The following is a 19397-nucleotide window of genomic DNA, read 5'->3' on the forward strand; positions in this document are numbered from 1 at the left end:
AAAGTGTGAAGCAACTGTTAATGGGGTGTGCGGACTGAAGATGCATTTTTTATATCAGATACTTCCTTTGCTGCAATAATGCTTGCTTAGCCATAAAAATGTATTGCGGAGCCACACTGATCTAATCATCGGGATCATTGTGCAATCTGCTCTTACGTAAGTAAGGAAGGCAGCTGGTGTGAGGAGATATTCACAATGTTGGTGGGTAACTGCCAGTGGATCTGTCACTTAGGACGTTATGTGGGCACTTTGGTCATCAAAATGGTGGTTAAAAGATGCCACTGCTGTAATGGAGAAATGCTCATGTTTTCCTAGCGACTGCAGTTATTTTTTTTGTGTGAATGTTGCTTTTGGTCTTTCCTCCGTCCTGACAAACTTCCAGCTCTCCCACAAGCTCTAGCTGTTTGCAGTCTTGTGACAGAAATGTGCTTTTTATTGGATTTTGTGTTGGTGTTTAATACATTTTTCTTTGAAAGGAATGATTTATTTATTCGTTCACGGGATGTGGACATTGCTGGCTAGTGTTGGCCATGAGAAGATGGTGGTAAGCCGCCTTCTTGAACCACTGCAGTCTCTGTGGTGTAGGTATACCCACAGTGTTGTTTGCACATTCTTAACCTTATCTTGACACTTTTATTGGCTATGTGTTGTACAGTTTCTACATGTGGATTTCTGTTCTTTGCAGTCACTTGGTCTCATCTCTTCAGATACAGTTAGAACGTCCTATGGCCGATAAAGCACCCTTTTTTGCATGAATTCTTTTTTTTGAGGCTTTGGTTCCTGGGCTTTGACTCCTGCTCTATGTAGAGTTTATGTGCCAACATTTGGTGTGCGTCAATGGATCCAGTATCTCTTAGCGATTCAGCCTGAATTTCACACTTGGCCTGGAAAGGTGGTAGCTCCTGTTGGATACTGAGCATTAGGTGAGAGCAGGGCACATCAAGACTGGAGCTTCCCCAGTCAAGGGTTGAGTTGTTTGTTGGCTGATCTTACTACAGTAAGAACTCTCTCAACACCAGGTTAAAGTCCAACAGGCTTATTTGGTATCCCGAGCTTTCGGAGCGCTGCTCCTTCCTCGGGTGTGGAGAGTTGGGTTCACAAACAGGACATATATAGGCACAGACTTAATTGCAAGATAATAGTTGGAATGCGAGTCTTTATAGGTAATCAAGTCAAGACCATGCAGATGCTATGACAACGGATGAACGGACACCGCTCGGCAATCACCAGGCAAAAGCGTCCCTTTCCTGTCGGGGAACACTTCATCAGTCAAGGGCATTCAGCCTCTGATCTTCGGGTAAGCGTTCTCCAAGGTGGCCTTCAAGACACACAACAACGCAGAATCGCTGAGCAGAAGCTGATAGCCAAGTTCCGCACACATGAGGACGGCCTCAACCGGGATCTTGGGTTCATGTCACACTATCAGTAACCCCCAGCATTTGGCCTTTTCTTGCAAAATCTTATTAACTATCCAGACAGTTCACACCTCTTTAACCTGTGATTATCATTCTCTCCAGTTGCATTGTCTGTACCCCTAAAGACTTGATTACCTGTAAAGACTCACATTCCAATCATTATCTTGCAATTGAGCCTTTGTCTCTTTATGCCCTATATATGAACCCAACTCTCCACTCATCTGGTGAAGGGGCAGCGCTCCGAAAGCTCGTGATACCAAATAAACCTGTTGGACGTTAACCTGGTGTTGTGAGACTTCTGACTGTGCCCACCCCAGTCCAACGCCGGCATCTCCACATCACGATCTTACGACAGTAACAGCTTATGTTTACGGAGCAGCTTTAACAGTTAACCACCCTGGGGTCCTTCACAGGAGCAATTGTCAAATAAAGTTTGACATTGCGTCACAGAAGGAGTTATTAGGGCCTGTGACCAAAAGCTTGGTTAAAGAAGGAAGTCTTAAGGAACTTGCTGAAGGGGAGGTGAGAGAGGCTGAGAAGTTTATGGTGGGAATTCCAGAGCTCAGCGCCCAGGCAGGTGAAAGCATGGCCACTAACAGTGGTGCGATTAATATTGAAGACACACAGGAGTTCGAGGAGTGCAGATGTTTCTGAGAGTTGTGGGTCTGGAGAAGATGACGAGAGATATGGAGGGATTTGAAAACTGGGATGAAAATTTCTGAAGTAAAGTGAAGTCAGCCTGGGAGCCGATGTAGGTTAGCAGGTACCCTGCTGATGGATGAATAAGACTTGGTTCAAGGCAGGATATGGGCAGCAGAACTTGCTCGAGCTGGGATTCATCGTGGGAGCAGGAGAGCATTGGGATAGTTGAGTTTAGAAGTGACAAAGGTATGGTTGAAGATGTGTTTGTGAAGGATGTCTATTTGTATAAACATGGTTTGTTCGTGGAGTATAGAAGATGGCGGAGGTGGTGGGGGGGGGGGTGATCTGATCAAGATGTTTAACATTTAACAAGGCAGAGAATCTGAAGTAATCAAGGCAGAGTGGGAAGTCATCATGAAATGAGCACTCTGTCATTCAGGAGCACAATTAGGAAGCACTTTCTCCTCATATCGGACAGTGGAAATCTGGAATTCTTACCCAAAAAGACTTTAGGTTTGAGTGGGTGGTGTTAGTTGGTGCTCTCTAGACTACGAGAGGGGTATTTTTGTTAGGTGAGAGTAGCCAGATAAATGGAGCAAACATGTGCAAGTGGAGTTGAGGTACAGACCTGCTTTGTTCTTGAATGTCGCCTGTCTATAAAGTTTATTTATTAGTCACAAGTAAGGCTTACGTTAACACTGCAATGAAGTTACTGTGAAATTTCCCTAGTCGCCACACTCCGGCGCCTGTTCGGGTCAATGCACCTAACCAGCATGTCTTTGGGACTGTGGGGGGAAACCGGAGCACCCGGAGGAAACCCATGCAGACATGGGGAGAACGTGCAGACTCCACACAGGCAACGATCAAGCCGGGAATTGAACCCGGGTCCCTGGCGCTGTGAGGCAGCAATGCTAACCACTGTGCCACCGTGCCGCCCTGTCTGGTAAAGTTTGATTGCTATGTCAGAGTGATTTGAGAATGTACGGTCGCTAACGTTGCTGCTTGTGGTTTTCTTTTGCAGGAGATGCTGGACCTGTACAGAGACACACTATTGCTGTATCTGGGAAAGGGGAAGAGTTACGTGAATGCACGGTGCAAAGGCCTGGAGCCCTGGCAAATCATCGCCATTACAGTTCTGACCACTCTGCTGCTAGTGTGGCTGCATGGGTTCCTATTCCAACAGCAAAGTAAGTTTACCAGGAACTGCGGCAGTGTGTTTTTTGAAACTTGCATTTATATAGCATCTTTCACAACTTCAGGCTGTCCCAATGCATTTTACAACCAGTGGAGGTACTTTTGAAGTGTAGTCACAGTTGTACAGTTAGAAGTTTTACAACACCTGGATAAAGTCCAACAAGTTTATTTGGTAGCAGGAGCTTTTGGAGTGCTGCCCCTCCATCAGGTGATTGATGTCAGAAGTCGGACTCATCTGATGAAGGAGCAGCGCTCCGAAAGCTCGTGATACCAAATAAACTTGTTGGACTTTAACCTGGTGTTGTGAGACTTCTTACTGTGCCCACCCCAGTCCAATGCCGGCATCTCCACATCATGGCTGTCATTGTTGTAGTGTAGGAAACTCTGCAGTCACAGCTCGCTCCCACAAACAGCAACATGGGAGCGGGGATGTGTTGTTGCAATTATACAGGGCCTTGGTGAGGCCACACCTGGAATATTGTGTGCAGTTTTGGTCTCCTTTTCTGAGGAAGGATGTTCTTGCTCTCGAGGGAGTGCAGCGAAGGTTTACCAGGCTGATTCCGGGGATGGCGGGACTGATGTAGGAGGAGAGATTGACTAGGTTAGGATTGTTTTCGCTGGAGTTCAGACGAATGAGGGGGGAGCTCATTGAGACTTATAAAATTCTAACATGACTGGACAGAGTAAATGCAGGAAGGATATTCCCAAGGGGAGTCCAGAATCAGGGGTCACAGTCTGAAGATTCGGGGGAGACCATTTAGGACGGAGAGGAGCAAATATTTCTACATCCAAAGAGTGGTGAGCCTGTGGAATTAATTACCACAGGAAGTAGTTGATGCCAAAACATTGAATGTATTCAAGAGGCGGCTGGATATAGCACTTGGGGTGAATGGGATCAAAGGTTATGGGGAGAAAGCAGGATTAGGCTATTGAGTTGGATGATCAGCCATGATCGTGATGAATGGCGGAGCAGGCTCGAAGGGCCAAATGGCCGCCTCTTGCTCCTATCTTCTATGTTTCTATGTAATAATGATCCCACAATCTATTTTTTAATAATTTAGGGATGAATGTTGGCCTGGACACAGGGAGAATTCCCCCCACTCTTCAAGACAGTCATGATGTGGAGATGCCGGCATTGGACTGGGGTAAACACAGTAAGAAGTCTCACAACACCAGGTTAAAGTCCAACAGGTTTATTTCATAATTATTTAATAAATAAACCTGTTGGACTTTAACCTGGTGTTGTGAGACTTCTTCAAGATAGTGCCATAGGATCTATTGCTACCACCTGCAAGGCAGGCAGGGGTTCGGTTTAATGTCTCGTCTGAAAGACGGTACCTCCAACAGTGCAGCACCCCCTCAGCGCTAGCACTGGAGTGTAAGCCTAGATTTTGTGCTCAAGTCTCTGGAGTGGGACTTGAACCCCCAGCATTCACACTCCAAGGTGGATGTGCCAGTGAGACACGGCTGAAAGCTCATCGCAGTCTTTCTATAGTTTTTGTTATGTGAGATTTATGGGCGGAACGCTGTAAATGAAGCTTTTATTTGGTTTGGAAGCAGTGTGGGTTTACATGTTGAGCCGTTTGTGTTCGAGGTTAGAATGAACACTCCTGCTGTGTTTCAGACTCCAGATTATCCTACGGAAGATCCACAGGTTCCCCTTCAAGTATTTCAGCCATCCCTGGATTCTGCCACTTTGTGATTTGTGTTTATTTCTAACTTCCGACACTTAAAAATATTACAAATCTCTCCACAGGTATTTCCTCAAGACTTAGAAAATTCTTTTTCAGAATCGTAAGGAAATTGCCATTTCTGGCTGTGACTGTGAGTATATTTTTCTGTTTACCAAGCCGCGATTTATTTTTAATAAGCAAAGAATTGGGCAGATTTTTCCATTGGAATGGAGGAGGTTGAGTTTCCTCTGTACATATTACCTCCTCCTCTGCCGAGAAGACCAATTTCTGGATCTTTGTCACTTTTAATGCAGTGAAACACAGCTGCTGTTTTGTGCACAGCAGGATGCCACAAACAGCTCGGAGCTAATGATCAACAAATGGTGATGTTTATAGAGGAATCTCTCCAGTATTGGCTAGGTCACTGGAGGAGATTCCTCCTTTGCAATGTGGGGCGGCACGGTGGCACAGTGGTTAGCACTGCTGCCTCACAGCGCCAGGGACCCGGGTTCAGTTCCAGCCTTGGATCACTGTCCGTGTGGAGTTTGTACATTCTCCCGGTGTCTTTGTGGGTTTCCTCCCGGGTGCTCCGGTTTCCTCCCACACTCCAAAGATGTGCGGGTTAGGTTGATTGGCACAGTAAGAAGTCTCACAACACCAGGTTAAAGTCCAACAGGTTTATTTGGTAGCAAATATCATAAGCTTTCGGAGCACAGCTCCTTCGTCAGATGGAGTGGATATCTGTTCTCCAACAGTGCACAGACACAGAAATCAAGTTACAGAATACTAATTAGAATGCAAATCTCTACAGCCAGCCCGGTCTTAAAGGTACAGATAATGTGGGTGGAGGGAGCATTCAACACAGGTTAAAGAGATGTGTATTGTCTCCAGACAGAACAGCTAGTGAGATTCTACAAGCCCAGGAGGCAAGCTGTGGGGGTTACTGATAATGTGACATAAATCCAACATCCCGGTTTAGGCCGTCCTCATGTGTGCGGAACTTGGCTATCAGTTTCTGCTCAGCGACTCTGCGCTGTCGTGTGTCGTGAAGGCCGTCTTGGAGAACGCTTACCTGAAGATCCAAGGCTGAATGCCCGTGACTGCTGAAGTGCTCCCCCACAGGAAGAGAACAGTTTTGCCTGGTGATTGTCGAGCGGTTTTGCCTGGTGATTGTCGCTGAGCAGAAACTGATAGCCAAGTTCTGCACACATGAGGACGGCCTAAACCGGGATGTTGGATTTATGTCACATTATCAGTAACCCCCACAGCTTGCCTCCTGGGCTTGTAGAATCTCACTAGCTGTTCTGTCTGGAGACAATACACATCTCTTTAACCTGTGTTGAATGCTCCCTCCACCCACATTATCTGTACCTTTAAGACCTGGCTGGCTGTAGAGATTTGCATTCTAATTAGTATTCTGTAACTTGATTTCTGTGTCTGTGCACTGTTGGAGAACAGATATCCACTCCATCTGACGAAGGAGCAGTGCTCCGAAAGCTTATGATATTTGCTACCAAATAAACCTGTTGGACTTTAACCTGGTGTTGTGAGACTTCATACTGTGCTTACCCCAGTCCAATGCCGGCATCTCCACATCATGACAAGGTTGATTGGCCATGCTAAATTTACCCTAGTATCAGTGGGATTAGCAGGGTAAACATATGGGGTTACAGGAATAGGACCAGGATGGGTTTGTGGTCAGTGCAGACTTGATGGGCTGAATGGCCTCCTTCTGCACTGTCGGGATTCTATGATTCTATTCTATGAATAGCGCCATGGTATCTTGCACACCCGCCACAGGGGGCAGACGGGGCTTTGGGGTTCATGTCTCATACAAAAGACAGGCTCTCTGACAATGCAGCACTCCCTCAGTACTGCACTAGGGAGTATCAGCCTTGACTTTTGTGCTCCAGGCAATGGAGTAAGTGGCTTTCTGGCCCAGAGGCAAGCGTACTAATAACCAAGCAACAGCCAACACACATTTTAAAAAAAACTCGACCCTCCTTCCTGTGGCCGGACCGTCTCATTGCTGCTGCTTGAGCTCGAGATGTGCTGCTTCTCTGATATCTGATCTGTACCCGAGACAGGTTGCAACACGCTGTTGGACTTTTATTTGGAATGTGAAAAGTCAGGGATCTAACACTGGGACTATACTCATTGGAATTCAGAAGAATGAGGGGAGATCTTATTCAAAACATATAACATTGTGAAGTGAATAGGTAAGATAGAAACAGGGAGGTTGTTTCGACTGGTGGATGACACTAGAACTCGGGGTCATGGCCTCATGGGAGCAGATTTAGAACTGTGTTGAGGAGGAACTTCTTCGCACAAAGGGTTGTGAATCTGTGGAATTCCCTGCCCAGTGAAGCAGTAGAGACTTCCTCGTTGAATGTTTTTAAGGCAAGGAAAGATAGATTTTTGAACAGTAAAGGAATTAAGGGTTATGGTGAGCGGGCAGGAAAGTGGAGCTGAGTCCAAGAAAAGATCAGCCATAATCTTATTGAATGGCAGAGCAGGCTCGAGGGGCCAGGTGGCCTATTGCTGCTCCAAGTTCTTATGTTCTTATGTTTAAGATGTATTCTCCTCGGAGCCTTTGTGCTGGATGTCCTTAAGGGATTCAAAGTCTAACGAAGCTTAAATTGAGCAGTGGATGTTTTGTTTATCAGTGAACATCCATCACTTCACACTTACCCATATTAAGCTGTGTTTACCATGTGTCTGCCCATTTGATCACTCTGCCTACCTGAAGGCTGCCAATATGCTGCTCACTGTTTATACGTTGCCAAGGATGATGTCTTTGAAATTGTGCTACCTACATCGCAATCCAGGTCATTTATATGTAACATTCATCTGAGGGTGAATGGAGAACTGCTGTCCAGACTGGTTATTGAAATATCTTTGATTTGGGTGTTTTTATCATCGTGAGGTGCTGGGGATGGAATAGCAGCAACCGACACATAAATAATGGTGAACTGGAAAAGAGACACAGGCCCATCCAGCTTAACCTTTAGAATAGTGACATCTGGTACATTGTCATACAGGGACTTCACAACCACCTGGAGCTCAGCGATCTCTTGGGTGAGGTGAGAAAACAAATTTTAAAAAACCTTTAGCAATTTCGGGTGGAAGACAATTTGATAAATTCCTCCCTCAGCCCCTTCAGGCAATTGAAACGAGTTCAGGTCAATGGGGAGGCGATGGCCGAGGTATTACTGCTCAACTATTAATCCAGAAACTCAGCTAATGTTCTAGGGACTCGGGTTCAAATCCTGCCACAGCAGATGGTGGAATTTGAATTCAATCGGGGCGGCACGGTGGCACAGTGGTTAGCACTGCTGCTTCACAGCTCCAGGGACCTGGGTTCGATTCCCGGCTTGGGTCACTGTCTGTGTGGAGTTTGCACATTCTCCCCGTGTCTGCGTGGGTTTCCTCCGGGTGCTCCGGTTTCCTCCCACAGTCCAAAGATGTGCGGGTTAGGTTGATTGGCCATGCTAAAAAAATTGCCCCTTAGAGTCCTGAGGTGCGTAGGTTAGAGGGATTAGTGGGTAAAATATGTCGGGATATGGGGGTAGGGCCTGGGTGGGATTGTGGTCGGTGCAGACTCGATGGGCCAAATGGCCTCTTTCTGTACTGTAGGGTTTCTATGATTTCTATGATAAAAAAATATCTGGAATTTAGGATCTACTGATGACCATGAAACCATTGTCGATTGTCAGAAAAACCCATCTGGTTCACTAATGTCCTTTAGGGGAGAAAATCTGCCGTCCTTACCTGGTCTGGCCTACATGTGACTCCAGAGCCACAGCAATGTGGTTGACTCTCAACTGCCCTCGGGCAACTAGGGATGGGCAATAAATGCTGGCCAGCCAGTGACGCCCATGTCCCACGAATTAATTAAAAAAATTATGTTACCCAGCACTTGTAGCAGGCTGATCTCTGCCCAGCTCCTGCTTGGAGGGAATTTAGTGAGTCAGGGTTCGGTGCACGGACAATATGGGTTCGATCCGGAGTGATGCTTCCTTTTTCTGGAACCCTGATCTTCCAACCTGTTGCTTTGCTGCCTTGTACACTGGCAACAATTTCAATCACCACAGCTTCCAACATTACTGGAGGCCTGTTGGCTCACCTGAGCCTGGGCTGACCCTTTGTGAGGGCAGTCCTGAACAAGCTCCACTATTCTAGCCTTTGCCTCTGCCCTGTATCTTCAATCATCTCACGATGGCACAGGGATGGCACGGCGGCACAGTGGTTAGCACTGCTGTCTCACAATGCCAGGGACCCGGGTTCGATTCCCAGCTTGGGTCACTGTCTTTGTGGAGTTTGCACGTTCTCCCCGTGTCTGCGTGGGTTTCCTCCCACAGTCCAAAGATGTGCGGGTTAGATGGATTGGCCATGTTAAATTGTTCCTTAGTGTCAGGGGGTTTAGTTAGGGTAAATGCATGGGGTTATTGGGATTGGGCCTGGGTGGGATTCTGGTCGGTGTAGACTCGATGGCCTCCTTCTGCACTGTAGGGATTCTGTGATTCAATGTTCTGTACTCCAAACACTTCCTGCGGTGAAAAATTCCCACTCCAGCTCTCCATGGAGAGTAATGAACCAGCGCGCCTGTGTGTTTGTCCTGTTTATGACAGCTGTGTGCTGTATAGTAAGGGGGGGGGGGAATAATCCATATTTTTTGAAGTATTGCTCTGTGATCATACAAAGGATTTTTTTTTTAACCATTTCTGATCAACATGGTGACAATCTCATGATTGTGTTCTGAACAAGTCAAACAAAAGATTATTATCCCAGCCACCAGTGTGACTGATTCTGAAGCGTTTGTTGAAGTGGGGCAGAGGGCATTGTGGCTTTGGCGGACTTTCATATCCGCATTTCTATGCCTGTGGACTTCACTCTGAGCTGCAACGCTCTGGCTTTGCTCTTGGAGTGCGTCCAAGTCTGTATCAGGCACAGAGTTTGGAACTGAATCTTGCTGAATCCTGAATTAGGTCAGGAAATACTTCATACTGATTAGTGTTTTTTTTAACAATTCACAAATGCTTCATTGCTGCAGAGTGATTTTTTAATAAAAGAAGCAACAACCTCTGAGCTGCGTGCTCCCAAAGCCTTAAATCCACAAATAAACTCAACCCTTTGTACTTGGTTGGTTCTGGCAAAGTCAGTGGCAGAAGGAAATGGTTTTCAATCGTATATCCTTTTTAAAACAAAAAATGCAAATCAAAAACTAAGTTAGCACTTATAGAAATTATAGAATCCCGACAGTGCAGAAGGAGGCCATTCGGCCCATCGAGTCTGCACCGACAACGATCCCACACAGGCCCTATCCCCGAAATCCCACATATTTACCCCGCTAATCCCTCTAACATACACATCCCGCGACACCTAAGGAGCAATTTGCCACGGCCAATCCACCTAACCCGCACATCTTTGGACTGTGGGTGGAAACTGGAGCACCCGGAGGAAACCCACGCAGACACGGGGAGGACGTGCAAACTCCACACAGACGGCGACCCAAGCCGGGAATCGAACCCAGGTCCTTGGCGCTGTGAAGCAGCAGTGCTAACCATTGTGCCACCATGCCGCCCACTTGTACCCAACGAATGTCATTCTCATAAGCTGGTCGACTCCTGCTGGTTAAGTATCAGGTGAGCACAGGGATCGAGGTTAGCAGCAACCCCTGGGTGATGTGCGTTGCTCTTGTGGTGCATGTGCTTGAACATTGCAGCACGTTTTAACGTTTTTGACACTCTCTCATCAACAGATACAGAAGAAACTTAACAAGGCTCTGGATGACCTCTCCTCAAGCGTCTTAACCCTTAAGGACGGAATGACATACATCACAGCCCTGCCTGCGCATGGGTTGGTGGAGTCTGAGCTGCTATTAAAGCTTAAAGACTACAGCACAATGGGTACATTGATATTATTACATTTTTAACTTTTAAAAAATTATTCTTCCTTACACACCCTACCAATGCAAGAGCTTGACTCATTGTATTGTGTATACATAAACATTACACTTGTAGATTTCTGCTGACGTGGACTGTTTTAATACTGACCTCTTAATGGCCCTGGCATTCATTGGTCCCACTCTGGGTGCCCATTCCGTCAACTGCCTTGACCGTAACCTCTGGAGTCCCCTCCCTAAACTTCTCCACCTCTGTCTCCTCCTCTAAGAGACTCAGTGTACCCGAACAGGTGCCGGAGTGTGGTGACTCGGGGATTTTCACAGTAACTTCATTGCAGTGTTAATGTCAGCCTATTTGTGACACTGATAAATAAACTTTAAAACTTAAGCTTTTGGTTCGCTGTCCTACTACCTCTTTACGTGTCTTACTGTCCAATTTTGTCCAATAAAAGCTCCTGTGAAGCACTTTGGAACGTTCTTGCTAAATTCGAGGCACTATATGAATGCAGTGCTGGCTGTTGTTGCTGCATTGCTTTATAATAACCTATTCATTGCACTGAAACTCCAAACGGCAACCCAGGCAGATTCTAATATTCATTTAGTGATAGTAGAGTTGAGTGTTTCCAGGCTGCAACAAGAAGAAATGGTACTTTACTGGACAAGTAATCAGTAAGCCTGAATTCATGACTTGGGGACATGAGTTCAAATCCCACCTTGGGTGGTGTGCAATTTATAGTTTAGTTAACTAAATGAACCTGGAATAAAAAGCTAGCCTCAGTCATGGTGACCATAAAATGGCTGGATTGTGGTAAATACCCATCTTATTCACTAATGCCTTTTGGGGAAGGAAATCTGCAAATGGTGTCCGCGCCACCTGCCAGTGGGAAGAGCAACCCACCATTAACCTGCCATTGGGAGAATTGCAATGGGATTTTATGCCAGTGGTTTACCCAGTCTGGCCTACATGTTGATTCCAGACCCACAGTAATGTGGTTGACTCTTCGCTGCCCTATGAATGGGTCCAGTGAGCCACCCAGTTGTATTCAAGCTCATGATTGTTTTCTCAACAATTAGGAATGGACAGTAAATACAAACTTTACAGCAATGCCCACAGTCCGTGAATGAATTTTTTAAAAATAGCCTAATTTGTATTCCAATTTGGCCGTGATACAATTCCCCATTCTTCCAGTTGAGCATTGAGTGTGTTCTTTGATTAAACATGTTGTTCCCCATTCCACCATTTTCCATTGTGAAAGAGACTTGGTGCCAGTGGAATCGTGTGTGACCGCCCAGAATTACCACTGGCTCTTTGCTGCCTCAGCTCAGCTGCTTCATGCAGTGAGTAACTTGTTCCACAATTAAGTCCCATTTAGGTCCTTGCTCAGCATTATCCAATCATGCGGTGGACGCTGAAACCTTCCTGCTTTTGAGAGGTAGGTGTTTAATCCGCTGAATCTGCATCTTGTGTTTTATAGGAGAAGTGCATTGGGAGAAAGGGCAAGTCTCTGGAACAGTGTACAGTGGTGAAGAGCAACTCACAAAGCTGATGGTGAAGGTAAGAAGTGGCGTGATGTGAATTTATTGCAACAACATGATCAATTCTGATTTACAAATATTCCTGTCTCTTCTGTCCCAAAACCTGTAGCTTCTGTGACACTGTAACATCTCTTTTTAGTTCATTCCCTGCATTTTCCTTTTTGTTGGTCCTGTGGTCCATGCCAGTGTCACATCAGTTGTTTCGGGTGGATGGCAGCTTCTGTAGAGTGAAGGAACCTCCAACCCTTGCGTCTCACCTCCTGAGATCTCACAATTGGCAGCAGCGCACTGGCAAGATTAGAATTTCAGAGCATTTCAGAGAAAGCTGATTGCTGAGGTGAAGAAGTTGTCTTATGAGGAATAGTTGAGCAGTTTGGGCCTATACATCACCGGGGAGGTGATGGCCACGTGGTATTATCTCTACACTATTAATCTAGGAACTCAGCTAATGTTCTGAGGATCCGGGTTCGAATCCTGCCGTGGCAGCTGGTGGAATTTGAATTCAATTTTAAAACATTTATCTGGAATTAAGAATCTACTGATGACCATGAAACCATTGTCGACTGTAGGAAAAACCCATCTGCTTCACTAATGTCCTTTAGAGAAGGAAATCTGCCGTCCTTATCCAGTCTGGCCGACATGTGACTCCAGAGCCACAGCAATGTAGTTGACTCTCAACTGCCCTTGGGCAACTAGGGATGGGCAATAAATGTTGGCCAAACAGCGACACCCATGTCCCATGATTGAATAAAACAAAAATACTCATTGGAGTTTAGAAGAATGAGATTTGATTGGGAGAATTCTTCCCTTTAAGTTTCAATCAGCCCTCAACTGAAATGTCAGAATCCCGCCGGTGTAAATTCCCGTCGCCATTCTCCCAATGGCAGGTTAACGTGGGTTGCTCTTCCCGCTGGCAGGTGGCGCTGACACCATTTGCATCTCATTAAAACAGCGGCCCACCAGCATCCTGTCAGGCTGATCATTCTCGCGTCACTCCAGCGGGAATTTACATCGGTGTCAAACCTGATCGCTAAAAGATAACATGCACAAGCTCAGTCCCCAGAGAATTCGGAGTGAGTACAGCAACTTCCTGCCGCAGTGTCGCGCCGCTCCTGATGCGCTGTTCCCCACTCTGCCGGCAGACCAGTGTCTGCCTCCATCTCCACACCGAGCTGGTCTCCATGGACAGCACCGTGCTGCTGGACCCATGGACCCTCCTGTGTCAGCATCTCGGATCAGTATGGTGCCTGGATTTGGAGAGTACAGGGTTTCCTTCCACCCCGGTTCCCCACAGTGTTGCCTATCTGGGCAGCACTGTGCTGCGGGACACAGGCAACCACCACAACAAAGGCCTAAAGTTCAACTGGGGGGGACTGAGAGGCTGAGGGGAGGGGGGTTAATGAAGACAAGGAGGGGCAATGTGGAAGGAGAGCTTGGGGAAGGGGGGAGGGTTCGCGGTGGCTGGCAGAGGGATTAATTTAAGTTTATTTATTAGTGTCACAAGTAAGGCTTACACTAACACTGCAATGAAGTTACTGTGAAAATCCCCTAGTCGCCACACTCCGGCGCCTGTTCGGGTCAATCCTAACCAGCACGTCATTCAGACTGCGGGAGGAAACCGGAGCACCCGGAGGAAACCCACACAGACACGGGGCAAATGTGCAAACTCGACATAGACAGTGACCCAAGCCGGGAATCAAACCTGGGTCCCTGGCGCTGTGAGGCAGCAGTGCTAATCACTGTGCCGCCCCAAGGATGTGGATGAAGAGGAGGAACAATGGAAGGTAGAGGGAAGACCGAGGGGAGGGAAACTGAACAAGGCTGAATGAAAAGCTCACAAACAAGAGGGTCAAAGGGACACCACATCGTTCACTGGAAGGGGATGGATGAAGGCACAGTGGTTAGCACTGCTGCCTCACAGCGCCAGAGTCCCAGGTTCAATTCCAGCCTCGGGTCACTGTCTGTGTGGAGTTTGCACGTTCTCCCCATGTCTGCGTGGGTTTCCTCCGGGTGCTCCGGTTCCCTCCCACAATCCAAAGATGTGGAGGTTAGGTTGATTGGCCATGATAAATTCCCCCTAGTGTCAGGGGGATTAGCAGGATAAATGCATGGGTTATAGGGATAGGGCCTGGATGGGATTGTGGTCGGTGCAGACTCGATGGGCCGAATGGCCTCCTTCTGTACTGTAGGGATTCTATGTAAGACTCCAGATGCAGTGGAAAGAGGTCCAAGTGGGGCATATGGGCGCCTCACAGGTGATGGGTTCGGGGGGGAGGGGTGGAGTGGGTGGTTGAATCGAGGAATGAACTTCCTCTTGAGGCTGCAAGCCTTTTATCCTCTGGGTTGCAGACATCTTGCACGGTCTGGTGACGACAGGTGGGCTCCAGATTGATGACTGTGCTGGAGTGGTGTTTAAATGTCGCGCAGGGACCTTTGAACCCAATAGCGGAGGGTTCGCAGGTGGATGAATCAGCTGCCCACCCGCCAGAAGAGTCGGAGGGGAACTTGCCTGTGCGTAATTAATGAGCTTCCAGGTGCTGAATCCCGCTAAACTGGTCGGTGGACAGGTGCTGCTGAGCTGCCTGCCATCGTACTTGCTCTCGAAAGGGAAGAATTCTGCCCAAAGATTCTGAGGAGGCTTCATAGGGTTGATGATGAGAGGAAGGTTGTCTCTCGGTGGAATCTCGAACGAGGGGCCACAGTTTAAAAATAAGGGGTCTCCTTTCACGTGGTGGTGGTTGGTGTTTGAATTCTCTGCCCCCAGCGAGCTGTGGAGACTGAGCCAGGGGATATATTCAAGGCAGAAGTCTATTCCTCGATTCAACCACCCGCCTTCACCCCCACGAGCCCATCACCTGAGAGGCGCCCATGCCCCACTTGGACCTCTTTCCACCGCATCTGGAGTCTTCCTTAGAATCCCCACAGCACAGATGGAGGCCATTTGGCCCATCGAGACTGTACTGACCACAATCCCATCCCGGCCCTATCCCCCTAACCCTATGCATTTATCCTGCTAATCCCCCTGAAACTAGGGGAAATTTAGCATGGCCAGTCCACCTAACCTGCACATCTTTGGACTGTGGGAGGAAACCGGAGCACTCGGTTTTAATTGACGAGAGAGTTGAGGGTAAAGGGTGGGGATGCTGGCAGGAAATTCAAGTCAAGGCCACAATCAGATCAGCCATGATTTTATTGAATAGTGGAGCAGGATCGATGGGCTAAATGGCCTGCTGCTTTTTAAAAAATCTTACGACCATTTTGCTTCGTAATCCTGCCATCCGTGCTGGACCATTAGTATGTAGCACATGATAAAGAGGAACTTGGGGTCATTTTAACAGTAACTTCTCTTTTTAGTTTCGGGAGCACACAGTCTGGATTGAGTTGAGAGTAACTTTGCGTTTCTACACCACGTTTCACGTCCTCGGGGAAACTCCAATGCATTTCACAGCTGTTGAATCACTTTTTGCAGCATAACCACTGTTCGCGTGCAACTGCTGACTTGCGCACAGAAAGCTGCCACAAGTTGCGGTGAATTCAAGGACCTGAAACTGTTTTGGGAACACCTTGTGTTACCCCGGGTTAAAACTCCGTGCCTTGAAGTGTGAAACAAGCCCTCTGGAAAGACAGAGCAGTTTAACACTTCATGAGGGGGATTTGGCAACGGCAGAACATTGGATCCCACAGTCTTCTCATGTTTAATTTTATTTGATGGTTTCAGGAATGTGAAGGGCCACTTCATTGTGCGGAGTTTGTGACTCACTCAGTGCCATATTTACTGTCTATTCTTGTTGAGGGAGGGAACCTTTACCTTGAATTACCCACTGTATACAAATTAAAATAGAGAGGCTGTTCCACCACGGAAAGAGGGAAATAATGGACAACGCTAACTAGAAGGCATGTCAGAGGAAAACACAAATACAGTCTCTCTTTTGAAGGACTATGCAAACCAGAGGGAAACAAAAAAAAAACCCATCTTCACAAATCAGTCCAGAAGAATTCTTTGATTGCAAAGTTTCAATTCGAGTTCAAATTACGAGTAGGCTCCTTACTCATTATAAATGAGCGTCGTGCTGTTGTGTTTATATTAGTGGGCTTGTAATCCGGAAGCCATGAGTTCAAATCCCACGATGGAATTTGAATTGATGTTTTAAGGATGGTAAATTTAGAAGCAAAAAGCTGGAATCAGATAAAAATGACCACAAAACCGTTGGATTATCGTCAAAAAGCTAACAGTTCACTCATGTCCTTTAGGGACGGCAACCTGCTGTCCTGACTCTCTTTGGGGCCCAAAGGTTACTTCAGTCGATTAAAAATGTGGTTGACTCTTAATTGCCAGTGAATCAGCCAAGTAAGGCGCTCGGTAATGTTAGAGAGAGCAAGTCAAATACTTTGCTCTTGATTTTTAACTCTGGACAATGTAAAGGAAAGAGACAGGGAGAGGAGATGGAAATCTAGCTACAGGAGTGCGGATGAAGTTGGGAAGGAGTGCTACCATCTAAGTATTGTGCCGATGAAACAACAGAGCTTTAAGAGTTGAGAAGGACGTCTCAAAGTGTCTTGCAGCTGATGAAATGCTTTTCGACGGGCCGTCACTGCTGTGACGTAGGGAAAGGCGGAAAGCAGCAAGTTCCCACAAACGGCAATGAGATAAATGACCAGGTCATCTCTAATTGTGTGTCAGAAAGCTGTGGCTTCGAGTCACGCTGGAGACTTGAGGATATAATCCAGGCTGACATTCTGGTGCAGTACAGCGGGAGTGACTCACTCTCAGTGCTGTCATTCTTTCAGATGTGACATTAAGCCAAAGCCTGATTTCTCCTTCCGGAAGGCCATAAATAAATGCTCCCATGGCACTAGTTGAAGACGAAGCAGAGGGCTCTCTCTGGTGTTCTTGCCAATACTGTACAGCTTCAAAGGGAAAGTAGATCAGCACATGAGAGAGAAGGGAATAGAAGGATGTGTTGACGGGGTAAGACAAAGTCAGGTTGGAGGAGGTTCACATGGATCATAAATCATGAACGTGTTGGGGCCTAATTGGCCTTTTTCTGTGCTGTATTTAAATATTTTGGTAACTTAGTAATAAATTATGTGATCTGCTAACCGGGTTGTACTTTTTTCAGGTTTATGGAGACTTTGCTTGGAGTAATCCACTCCACCCGGACATCTTCCCTGGTGTGAGGAAGATGGAAGCAGAGGTCGTTCGGATGGCATGTACCCTCTTTCAAGGGGGCCCAGAATCCTGCGGGACGGTAGGTAGATCGCATACGTGCACCGACCATGCTCGTTTTCCCCACTTGGGAAATGTGGGAGGCCATTCAGCCTGTCTGAAATTCTCCACCTTTCGAAAAGCCAGTTTTCACAGTGCAGACAACGCAGGAGAACAAAGCAGATGGTGTCAGAATAAGGGAGGGTAGATTACAGCGATTGACAGAATTACAGGCAGGGAAACTGGTCAAACTGAGGTATCCCACTCAGACTCTGCCAATATCCCATCATTTGTATTTTCAAATGGAAATTATAAACGGATGAGTAAATAGTGTGTGTTTATTCTTGCAGTTAGAAACTGTGACCTTTTTAACTGCACTCAGGAAGAAATCTCTGGAGTTTAGGATTTGGATTTGGGCCTTTGAGCCTGTTCTGCCATTCTGTCGAATCAGGATCGATCACTTACCTGCTCCAATCCATATCCCTGGATAATCTCACCCCAACACCAATCTCAGCCTTTAACGTTCCAGTTGTGTCCCAGCACTTTAAGGCAGCATGTCCCAATATCTGTACCCTTCTTGTTCCTGAATGCCTTGGTCCTGATTTTAAGATGACGCCCCCCCCTCATTCTTAATTCCCTGAACAAAGGAGTTTCTTCTATCAACCTGACCTGATCACTTTTAGCACTTTGATCAGGCCGCCCCTCTGTCTCCAAACTTGGGGGAATCCGTACCTCATGTGCGCTGGACCTCCATCCCAACATCTTTGTGGTTTGAGCTCTAACAAAGAGTCATCCAGACTCGAAACATTGGCTCTATTCTCTCTCCACAGATGCTGTCAGACCTGCTGAGATTTTCCAGCATTTTCTGTATTTGTTTCAGATTCCAGCATCCGCAGTATTTTGCTTTTAAATTTAAGTCATTGTGGTTTGTTGGGTACATTGCCTCCATTCTGACCTCCACCACCATTGTATAAAAATGGACAGGGAGGCTGTACCAATGCCTTGCCTACAGTTCCAGGGAAAGTTTGGATCTCACCGTGTGTCAGTGAGAGATTGTGCCCCAAGTTAGACAAGGAGCAGTAATAAAAGGAGAATTGGATTTGAATTGTGCAAGTTACTGGGAGGCAAGAATTAAATAAATGTAAGCAGTCACTGGCCCTCCCTGTGATTGACTTGAGTAGAAACTGTGATAAGGGACTCTTATTGTGGCAAATCTGGATACGCTGACACTTATCATGAACTCAAATTCCGCTAAATTTCAGACGTTGGAGCTGAGTGTTTATAAAAAGCATATTTAATGTTAATTTCAACTCATTTGGACACTGGGGCAGGTAAGTTTAGAATTGCTGTCAACAGTTTTGAGGCAGAATAAGATTCTTAATTTGTCTTTTTTTGGCCAAGATTTATCAGTTTAATTCTTCCACCCCACCACTCGATGCACCCAGGCTGTTATCTTAGTTAATCATGACATTGATTACAGGCCAAAGGTAATGTGCCATGTAGCGATTTTATATTTTATCAGCATTATTTGTTTGATAACTTTTATCTTTCAGGAACCAGATACTTTATCAGTGATAGAGCAGTTCAAAGGCTGCATGTCTCTTCATATTCTGTTTGTCAAGCCAACAGCATCCTGGCTACAGCACTGAAAATTTGTGCTCCAGAATTAGTCATGCCCTTAGTCATGCCGTTCCAGTACAGCTACAACACTGGCATCTATCTGATGGTGTGAAAATTTGTCCAGGTATGTCCTGTCCACCAGAAGCAGGGCAAATCCAACCTGGCCAACTAGTGCCCAATCAGTTTACTCTCAATCATCAGCAAAG

General features: G+C 46.5%; 1 protein-coding gene across 8 annotated transcripts in view; it reads left to right on the top strand.

The window, feature by feature from the left end:
• sgpl1 (sphingosine-1-phosphate lyase 1) overlaps positions 1 to 19397 on the top strand; it is an 81713-nt gene that overhangs the window by 20514 nt on the left and 41802 nt on the right. For 6 of the 8 annotated variants that reach the window (XR_013495629.1, XM_078199358.1, XM_078199360.1 and 3 more), the window contains exons 2-6: positions 3079 to 3244; positions 5008 to 5075; positions 10686 to 10833; positions 12305 to 12384; positions 17486 to 17614. Coding sequence is in view for 7 of the 8 variants with exons in the window: in XM_078199358.1 (XP_078055484.1) it covers positions 3079 to 3244; positions 5008 to 5075; positions 10686 to 10833; positions 12305 to 12384; positions 17486 to 17614 (591 nt within the window). In the remaining variant the exon portion in view is untranslated. Of the gene's footprint in view, positions 1 to 96; positions 157 to 503; positions 586 to 3078; positions 3245 to 5007; positions 5076 to 10685; positions 10834 to 12304; positions 12385 to 17485; positions 17615 to 19397 lie in introns of those variants that run through there. The other 2 variants (XM_078199362.1, XM_078199361.1) reach the window with 2 other exon arrangements.

The sequence above is a fragment of the Mustelus asterias genome, chromosome 28, assembly GCF_964213995.1.
Source record: "Mustelus asterias chromosome 28, sMusAst1.hap1.1, whole genome shotgun sequence".
NCBI lineage: Eukaryota > Metazoa > Chordata > Chondrichthyes > Carcharhiniformes > Triakidae > Mustelus > Mustelus asterias.